Below are 11460 nucleotides of genomic sequence, written 5' to 3'. Positions count from 1 at the left end.
CAACATAGAAGGTTTGAAGTTTTAGGAAAAACTATTAATTGCATTTATGTAAGGGAAGACATCTGCACTAAAAAATAACCTTATAAGTATTTCTAGAGCCTAAATAAAGTTGTTTTCTCGTTCACTTGGTAACATCACAAAAGTCACAAAGAAAACCAACCTTGTATACATATATGAACAATCTCAAGTAAAGACAACCTATATTTTATTGGTTTTGTATAAGTTCTCCATCAACAATAAAATTCTTAATGCATTCATTAATTTCATTGAATTAAGGTGTATTAAAAAAAACATTTGTAACAATTTGTGAGGGCTTATAAAACTTATTCTAGTGAATATATATGTCACACCTTAACAACATCATTAACCAATGCATTTCAGTTCTCCATCCTTTTTATAATTCATATATGCATACCTGACATTGTACACTTGCTTTAAAGTAGTTGTCCCATTGTCCCCATTGTTCTCCTCCAAAGTAAGTAAAATTTTGGTCTACTTCACTAAAATTTTAGTCATATCAACCACCATGGCATGCTCATTAGATTTTAATATTTCAGCATAAGAATAACCTACTAATATATTAGTCATCTCATGATTATGATTCTCAGATGTTACCTTCACAATCGACCATCCTCCATTGTGTACTAATTTACCCTACAATTTAAATGGATAGTCACATTTCCTTTTTCTAGTTGTAGTGAGTTCTAACTTTTTTGGTGTCTCCTATATTTATCACATTTTTCACATCCTAATAACACATATGTCTTTATTCCTTATTATCCATTTGTTGTATCAAACCTCAATAACACAATTACAAATTCACGTTTAAATGTTACTCCACATATCCATTCAAGTAAGTCAACTCGTGTTCCAAATACCTGCAAAAATATATTATAACATAATTATATGTCCCTTGTCACATTTTTTACACAAATATTAGCATATTTTACTTATTTAGTCCATTATAAAAGTTTCAACTCAATCCTCTTCAACCAATTTATCTTTTGATGGTTCAAGTTTCATAATATTAGACATTTCATTCATGTTGAAGTAAAATATCTACTTCATTTGATATTTTGCTCAAAAAATTGGATTACATCTCTGTACAAAACAATCAACCATGAAATAGTGAAAATGATTATCACAAAGGAATTAACACTTTAATATTGTGTTGCAACTAAACGTATTTAAGTATGAAAAAAGAGACAAATACAACACAAATTTGACTTTTGGATTATGTGTAATTTGAAAGTCAAATTTGTGTTTTGGATTACCAAATTTGGAGTGCAAATTTGAATTTTGGGTTTTGTGATCCAAAAGTCAATGTTGACTTCCAGAATGCAACTTTGACTTTCAAACTATACGATTTGGAAGTTCAAATTGTAGTTAAGATTACACAATCTAGATCATTAATTTGGTGTTAATAATTGACTTCCAGATTGTGTAATTTGAAATACATTTTTTGACTCTTGTATTCAAAATTGTTAATCCAAAGTACTTTTTTACAAGTTATGGATTACACAATCCAAAAACAATCACTTCTCGCTTACATAATACATAATCCAGATAACTTATGGATTGCACAATCTGAGGAGTTTTTGGATTACATAATCCAGAAAGAACTCCAAACTAGAAACCAAAAACCAAAGATGTAAAACTCAAACAACTATCCACCTTTAAGCTTAACAATCTTCACTTCAAGCTTCATTAGTTAAATCAAATGACATATTTGCTAGCATAATAAATTTAAGATAATAATATGAAAATGTACCAAATTGTTATAATGTAAACAACTCAGTCATTGGGTAGTCAAAAGGAAAGGGACCAAGTTGAGATTCCAAAAGCGCTTTGTCAAATATGTCTAGGGTCGAATTGTAGAAAGACGTTGAAGCATTTGAAATCAAAACATGACATCTTTTTCAAAATTAATTGCAGTGAATTCACTCTCTCAACATCAGGCATATTGTGAGAGTTAAAGATTTTTTCTACTTAAATATCCACTCTTGCACCAATTATTATCTATCAAAATGTGAAAATCCTAGCGATATGTCCTTAACATGTAAAGCAACACATAATTGATTCACCCTCAAAGAGTCACCATGGAAATAAGATTGTAATTGCACTAGTAAAGTTAGGGATTGTTGGAACTGATTCATTCGAGTGTTGCTTAATATGAACACATCACAATCACGGAGTTCCAGTATATCCATTAATTTGCAGAGTTCATTGGAATGACCATGTACTTCAACCTGTAATTCCTTCAAATGTGTGCTCTCAGTCATGATATCAATGAAAGCACCAATAATACAAATATCATTGAAAACAAAATAAACTAGAAATATATTTGATAAAATTGGTATGAAAAGTAAAATATGACTGTTTACAAGTATGCTATAAACATAAATGAATACCAATATACTAGAGTCTCAATCCAGTACAAGAAAAAAGAAAATAATAATATTACCAACCATGACACAATCAAGATGACCTTCATGATAAAAAAAACTTGATTCAATAACATATAAGATTCAAAATAAAAAGATACATGAGGAAAATAAAAAAAGAATAATGAAAAGATACATGGGGAAAAGAAAAGATGAATAGAGAAATTTTTAAATAGAAACATATCATACCAGTAAAAAAAATTAGAGTACATATTGTCCTTGAGAATACATTTTCCTCTTATGACACATGTTTTTCCTTCGCTCCTTTCTTTACTGATCACATGTCATGTGGTTAGGGTGGGCAAAAAATCTAGTTTTGTCAAATTGCTCTATTTTTGCACTGCTCTAATCCATTAAAAATCTATTTATTTAAATCCAGTTTTTAGTTTGATCCACGTTTTATTATATTATTAGATCATATCTCCATTTTGTTTATAAAGATCTTAAAAATTGGAAAATCAAGATTTCCATTCTAAAATATTGGAAGTAGTTATCTTTAATTTTTTTTAGTTTTATTAAATAATAATTTTATTATATTTTCTTAATATTTATATAAAATTCAATTTTTTTTACATATTATTATATTAATATTATGTTAATTTTTTTAAGAAAACATAAATTTTGATTTAAAATACAATTTATTTATTTTTATAAAAATATGAATTTAGATTTAAAATTCAGTCCAAATATTTGAATTTAAATATCTAAATTATTTTTATAAAAAATATGAATTAGATTATAAATCTTATATTTAGATTTGGATTTGGATTGAAGTTGAATTGGATTACCAAAATTCAATGAATGACCACCTTACATGTGGTCTTGTGGTATAACTAATTTTCCCTCGATATTGAGCTTAACATTTCTTATGCTCTCATTTTTCTTGCAAGTTACATAATTAATAAAAAATAATAATATAAATGTTGTATGGGGGTGTTTGGGGAATCCACAACCACCCTCTTTTTTGGGAGTAAAAATATTCCGTAGATGGATGATGCACTGAAAAAACAGAAATTGTGTATGCTCTCAATGATTAATCCACTAAGAAGTTAGAATGCACCATGTGACTTTCGAAAGTAAAATGACAGTGATAAAACTAGCAAGTGAAACCACAACCTACATGTTCAACTATTATACCAGAAAACACACGGACCATCTTTCTCGTGACCAACATAATGGTTAAGCATTCCCTAAAGATGAAGTCCAGCTACATGCAATTCACAAGATCACATGACAAAAGAATTGAATGTTTCTTTGTTTGTTCACCAAGACAAAAACCATAAAAGATGACACTAAATTCAGGCACTTCAACTGATATTGCTAGTTAAATTCCAAGAATAACATTAAGATCAACCTCAATATTATTACAGGCCTGTGCTGATCCTATCTTCCAAGTGCCATAAATTGTAACCTACTTAGACAGATGTGTCTAATGGTTGTTGTTTGATAGTATGGAAAAGTAGGGAATCACTTTTTTGACAGTGAAATCTACTATATCTCTATTTGGTTTATATATGCATATAATATATGAATATAGGTAAAGGTTTTCTTTGGGTATCACTGTATTGTGGAAGGTAAGATTGGCTTTGTCCATGGTTGCCAAAGAAATGGGCTATCTAGAATCTACACGCATGAGGACAAAATTGTTCTGAGATTGCTGCTATTTAATATAGTGATGTCAGAAAAATTTATAGTGATTCAACCATTGATGGGAAGTATTTAATGATATTTAGGCACCCAATACTTTAATAATCTATATTAGTAACGCTTATTCTAATATCAAGTTTTTCGTGTCTAAATATGTTAGGTCATGCTTTAGTACTATGGATATGGACCATGAATACACTTAAAAGTTTAAATGTACCAAACAAACAATGATTCGAATCTTTAAAAAATTCTGAATTAGAGACAAGCCTGTTAGGAAGATCTGCAAGTATATAGCAACACATGAACATTTACAAATATCCCACACTTTGAATCCTTCAATTTCCTTTGACTACCAAAGTGCATGTCAGTGTCCATGTCTGTTCTCCAACTTATAAATCTAATTAAAGATAATAAGATTCAATACCAAAAAGTCAGTAGCGCAATATTTTTGACCAAAAGCACAAGAATTAGTTTGAACAAAAATGTAATATAAGAAATGAAAGCTTAAATATACCTAAATATATGTATGAAGATGACTCATTCATTACCAACTATACCTACATTTATTTAACCAATAACAAAAGAAAAAAATGTTACATATCCCTTATTCATATTGTTGGAAATGATTTTATAAAACTCAGCAAATATTTCTTTACATTAATGAAATTTAGAGTAATGTGACAAGTATATAACCAAAAATAAGGAGTTTGAAATACTTGAAATTGAAAGATTGAAATATTTGAGGGACCTATGACATAGAATAAAGATATAAGGAAAGCAGAAGACGTTTTATAACAGGTGTTGTTGGCAACTCTTACTAAAATAAAACAAGTCTTGAAAAATCACAGTTCTCATTGATCAATTGTATTATAATCAAAGCGGAGGTTGATAACATCTTTTATTTATTTGGTTGAGTTTCAAATTTAATTTGAATTATTACGAATATTAAAAATGTAACCAATTTGGGAAAGAATTGTAGGCTCAACATTAATGATTGTGGGATAGTTACATTTTACCAATTATTGGATTAATTTTGGGACAGTTACACTTCTTCTAATCATTGACTTTTACGTTGTTATATATTTACTTGTAATTTTTTAAAATACAAAAAGGCTATATGTAGTATCCAACCAAGGCAAATAAATGGGCAAATTTTGATGATAAGAAAACAGACTCAGTTTTTATAGCTAATTCTTTATGGGTTTTTTTCATCCAAAAAAAATTGAGATTTATCAAGGTTTTTCATCTGTCTTTGTGTGTGCAATCTTCAATACATATCTTCCATCGTTAGAAGTGTGATGTCATATTATTTCGTTTTCTTATATTCAATAATTCTGACTCCTTAATTCTCATATAATTTTCTGATTTTTATTTAATTTTCAACAATTCTGACTCTTTGTGTATGAAATTAAATGTTTAGGTTTTATTTATTTTTATTTCATTTATGAGAAGTTGCAACGTTATTTTCTAGATGTCTTAATCCTAACAAACAAGATGAATATTATCATTTGGTATGCATGAGCTTCATTTCCTCAATGAAATTATCAAACATTTTGTTGCCCACCTCCCCCCTACTAATATCTGCTATTTCACGTGACCACCTTATCTTATTAAATCACCATACACATCATACATTACTAGATATTATTAAATAAAAATTATTTTTTTTAAAAAAATAATTAATTACTATATTAATTAAATTAAATATTATTTAAAAAATAAAAAAAATTATTACGATTTAAATTAATTTTCATTAATAATAAATAATTTTAAAATTGATATTTAATTGGTTGTCAAGATTTTAGCTACCAACCTGAAAAAATTTAATTAATTGATAGCAAAAATATTGATAGTTGATTATATATCAATTTAAAAATAATTTAAAAATTATTTATGAATAACATAAATTAATTTAAATATTAATAATTTTACAATATTACCTAATTTAGAAATATAATAATTAATGTTTTTTAAATTTTTATTTAATTATTATTTTATGTTGTATCTCACTATAAGAAAATCATGAAATAGAAACTAATTTTAGAGACAAAAAATAATTAGTTTCTATATTGACTAAATTAGAAACCATTTTAGGGATTAAATAATGTTTTGGTTTCTAAATTAGTTTCTATTATTGCTAAATGGTTTCTAAATTGGTATTTAATTAGCAATAAAGATTTTTGCTACCAAATTTATAAACTAAATAATTGGTAGTTAAAACCTTGGTAGCTAATTAGATACCATTTTAGAAACTATTTAACAATAATAGAAACTAATTTAGAAACTTTTTTTTTAAAACTAATTTAGAAACTTTTTTTTTTAGTTTTTAAAATGATTTCTAATTTAGTTTATTTTGATCTCTTGATGATTTTCTTGTGATAATTTTCTTGTAGTGTCTATTTTAAATGACTCTACCAACAACTCTTGATTTTCTTCTAGTGTCTATTTCAAATTGCTCTCCCAACAACTCTTTCATTGGAGCTTTCCCCAACATACTATGTAGAGCTTGCCACTTAAACAAATTGACTTCCTCCTCAACATGCACCCACTTCTCATTACATTCTTCCTTATGCAATTAAGAGACACATCCATTCATGATATCATTTTAAGATATCATGTTTCAAAAATATTTTTTGTAAATTTTAATACAAAATAACCAATTTCAATGCCCCCATATGAAAAGAAAAAATGTTATTTTTTAAAAAAAAAACTTTTTACTTCTTCCAACCTTAATTCAAACATTCATAGATACTTTATTTAAAATAGTTTATTTATTTTCTGAAAATAAAACCTTTGCTTCTTGAACTCTTCCCCTCTACAGTTCATTAAAACCTCTGTGAGCCTTATCTTCTTATAGAGAAAAAAAATCATATCATCACATCCAACACTTACTTTAGAATCTATTGGCATGACTAGCACTATATAGTGAATGATCAAATGTTTGGCAAAAATGAGTTCATATAGAGTGAGGTTCAACTATATCATCATTTTCATTCTTGTATGGTCCATCTCCCCTCCGCATTGTCGTTTGTAATCAAGCACGCTGCCACAAGTATGACCCTACATCAGTAATTCATGTCTGTAATAAGTTATGCTAAATCACTCTTACAGTTTCCTCAGTTAGAAGAAACGTAACATGTCAGATGCAAAATCGATCATAATGTGTAAATGGCATGGTAGAACATATTGAAGTGTATAAATGATTTGGACATGTCAACTGATATTGAGATTTCGATTTGGAACTATTCTGATATATAGGACTATAGGGGCATGAAGAAGATGTAAATTGAAAATTCTTTGGATGGTCCAAATTGAATATGAAATGGGTAAGAAACAAACTAGTGTTCAGGTAGATATGAGTCCAGAAAACTCAATAAAAGCAAATATTGGAACAGCTGGGGTCCACTCAGTCATATCACTTAGAAGTACGTTTTAGTTATTAGGACATGATAGTACGTTAGTGAAGCACATTTGTAAAGCATGAAGGCTTTTAGATGAACACAAGCAGAGTGGATGCTTCTTTTACTTTTTGATTCTGCTCTTTGCATAGTATGAGTGCTTAATTGGTTAATCCAACTACTACAAATGGTGAATGCAAGAGTCACTTTCTTCGACTCCTAGGTTATCTAAATAATTTGTCTCAACCATTCCTAAGAAAATAAAATAAGATGATTTAACATATCAAAGAATAAATTCAATCTTTCATTTATTATTTATTTAATTTCCTTAATTTGTTTAACCTTAAAATATGCGTTGAGAAGAAGCTAGTATCTTCATGGTGCTATTTGTGGTAGTTGAATATAAAAAGAATAGAGCAAGTTACCGAGGCAACTACACCTAGTAGAAACTCAATCATAAAAATAACTAGGAACAAGCTCATTAAAAAAAATGTAGCATTCATCTTTTAAGTGAAAGTTTTATGTATGAAGATATGACTCTCTACCGAAATGTAGCCTTAGGCATCCAAAAAAGAGAGGGATTTGAATTGTCCACCACCACTGGTGCAGCCACTAGACCCTAATGCCTATGTTGTATTTTTGCACTTTATGCGACAACCATACTTCATTCCCTAATAAGCTACATCACTAAGTCAAGTCCTCTGGATAATGCTAGGTAATGTCCTCTTCCAACTGTGAAAAGCCATCTAAGATATTGCTACAGTAGTAAAATTAGCATATCCATGAAATCAACTCTTCATTGTAAAAAGTAATAACAACTTGCACACTGCTTTTAAATGTGAGATATTTGTATTCTTTTATGGCCCTTAGATAACTTGCATTCAAAAACAATTGATGACAAGTCTCTATCAATGACCTAAACCTTCAATTATTTATCTATTTACTTTGTATACATCACTTAATTACAAATTCTGTGTCCCTCATTTGTCTTTCTTTTATTCAAAGTGACTGATCCTAGTAATTATTTACCAGATTGTTCTCACCAGCATCAGCTGCTCCTAAAACACTGACATGACACTCAGTTAGTGGGTAACAGCCATCTGATGCTGCTGCATCATACTTTGTTTACTAGGTTTTAGGAAGAATTGATTAAAAACCGTGACCTTTGAATTGAATCACTTCATAATACTTTTGTCATTTATGTATACTTGCTTCTGAAATCTAATTATTCTAAGAAGAATCCTTAGATTAGTTAATTCTTTCATGGTGCGTTTTCTTGCAAGTGGCATGAACCAAATTTGTGAGATAATGGAAGTAGACGAGGATATAAGTTGCGCTCAACTTGGTACGGATTTCTGTCAAACTCAACTTTAGAAAGGTCGAATGGGAAATAGATCCCAGCTTAATTTGATTAAGAATTAATTAATTGCCATGATTACCCTTTCAATTAGGATGCGTAAATCAGTTCAAATCACACCTCAATTTAATTCAGGTCTAATCTTGCTCCTTACATGTCCCCTGCAGACCCCACAGGAGCAGCATAACTATAAATAACTAGCTACTAATTATTCTCTGCCCTCCACGTCTATATATATATATGTGTGTGTTTTTTTTATCAGCATATATGTGTGTGTTTGGTTTCATACTGGGACGTCTACAATGGTGATGGAATACGAGTTAACTTAATTTTAGGTAAAACTTTATAATTCTATTGCTGTTGTGTTGAATCATAAAGTGAGTTTAGAATTCATTTTGAACTGAAATAATTTTAACTAGTTTATATTACAAAAGCTTATATTTAATGTATGTAGATACGAAGTATTAGGTTACATGAGACAGAAAGATACAGAAGAAAGAATCATAAAAGTGTCAAATAGGTATTTACATAATTGATGTATTCGTGTATCATTATTAAAATAACAATTGAAATCCACCTTTTTTTTCTATTAGTTTTACTTTACAATTTTTTTAATAATTTTTTTCTTCCTTTTTTCTTCTTTATTAATTGTCATATAAAAGTATTAATAACATTTATTCCGCACTAGTTTTATAAAAATAAATTATTAAAACCTATTATATTTGTTCTATTAAAGGTATCACTTTCACTCTTAACCTTTTTTGTTCTTATTTTCTCTCGTCTTCTATGGTGTAGATTTATGATGACTATATATAATAATATATGATTTCGCTTTCTGCCACACCATTTTCACACTCACTCATCTTACCTTAGCATGTGAATCATGGAATACCCTCCATCATATAGCGTCTCTTCCTCTTCAAACTCCTCCCACCATCAACAAGGCTCAACATCTCTCTCTTCACAACGCAGCCTTATCTCAGTTCCATCCCTCAACTCTTCCACCACCGCCACTACCACCTTCCACCACTGCCTCACAACGCTCAAGGGCCACACCTCCTACATCTCCTCCCTCACCCTCTCCGGCAAATTCCTTTACACAGGCTCCTCCGACAGAGAAATCAGGTCCTGGAATCGTACCCCTCTCATCTCTCACCCTCAAAGCACCGTTCTCGCCGGAAACGGCGCCGTTAAGTCCTTAATAATCCAATCCAACAAACTCTTCAGCGCCCACCAAGACCACAAAATCCGCGTCTGGAAAATCAGCAGCAGCAACAAAAGTAACCAGGAACATGATGAGGACCATGAAAAATACACGCACGTGGCCACACTCCCCACCCTCGGAGACCGCGCCTCGAAGGTTCTGATCCCGAAGAACCATGTCCAAATCCGAAGGCACAAGAAGTGCACGTGGGTTCATCACGTGGACACTGTGTCCGCGCTCGCACTGTCGAAAGACGGGACCTTGCTGTACTCCGTTTCGTGGGACAGAAGCATAAAAATCTGGAGAACCAAGGACTTTGCATGTCTGGAGTCTGTCACCAACGCACACGACGACGCCATAAACGCCATCGCAGTTTCTTACGATGGACTTGTGATCACGGGATCAGCAGACAAGAGAATCAAGGTGTGGAGGAAGGAAGAAGGGGAAAAAAGACACAGGCTGGTGGAGACTTTGGAGAAGCACAACTCTGGGGTGAATGCGTTGGCTCTGAGCAATGACGAGAGCCATTTGTATTCGGGTGCATGCGATAGATCTGTTTTAGTTTGGGAGAAAAAGGGAGGGAGAATGGGGTTGGTGGGTGCGTTGAGGGGCCACACGAAATCCATTTTGTGTTTGGCTGTTGTTGCTGATTTGGTTTGTAGCGGCTCTGCTGATAAAACGATTAGAATTTGGCGACGCCTTCATGCACAATATTCTTGTTTAGCTGTTTTAGAAGGACACGGTGGTTCAATCAAGTGCTTAACTGCAGTGCTTGACCACTGTAACCCATCTTTTCTACTCTACAGTGCCGCTTTGGACTGCGACATTAAGGTTTGGCAGATTTCAGTTCCTTCTATCTGAATCATAGGACCCATGATCATGTTCCTTCTGGTTTTGCCAAGGGCAATTTAGCCTTTTTCTTCACCCTAATATTTTTTTCTTCTTCATTATATCATATTTTATTGAGGTGGCCATTGTTCGGCCAACAATACTTTTATATCTGTCTCAGTTTTGACTTCGTAGTAAACTATCACTATGATTGTGAAATGATGTAATTAAGTTGTCTAATGTGTTAAGCAAATATTACTATATATCAATTTCGGTTATACCCTAAAACACCACAAATTATCAACTGCCATCACATTTTTATTATCTCTACTAACTTACATAGTTTTTTGTTTACACATATCTTACACTCTTTATATTTTTATTCTTAATATATTTTCATTTTTTTCTTTATCTCAAACTTTAAATAAGTAACTAATTTATATATTAATTTTATCATTTAATCTCGTGCTTTTCACTTCCCTTTTTAGTCAACTATTTTGATACTTCTCATTATTTGACTCTTCAAATCTTCCCTTATTGTTTTCCACTCATACTACACTTCTTCCCTGTCTTTTGTTTTTC

The 11460-nt window shown here is 30.8% G+C and overlaps 1 protein-coding gene across 1 annotated transcript; it reads left to right on the top strand.

Annotated features, from left to right (window-relative positions):
* The first annotated feature begins 9163 nt into the window (after positions 1-9163).
* On the top strand, positions 9164-11166 carry LOC137822814 (protein JINGUBANG-like). The gene has a single exon (XM_068627816.1). It carries the CDS (start codon positions 9730-9732, stop codon positions 10909-10911), a length of 1182 nt encoding a protein of 393 aa, XP_068483917.1. The 5' UTR covers positions 9164-9729; the 3' UTR covers positions 10912-11166.
* Positions 11167-11460: the final 294 nt, after the last annotated feature.

Source organism: Phaseolus vulgaris, chromosome 9, assembly GCF_000499845.2.
Source record: "Phaseolus vulgaris cultivar G19833 chromosome 9, P. vulgaris v2.0, whole genome shotgun sequence".
In the NCBI taxonomy this organism is placed as follows: domain Eukaryota; kingdom Viridiplantae; phylum Streptophyta; class Magnoliopsida; order Fabales; family Fabaceae; genus Phaseolus; species Phaseolus vulgaris.
Note: the sequence above shows the minus strand (reverse complement) of the source record. Positions and strands in the feature narration are given on the sequence as shown.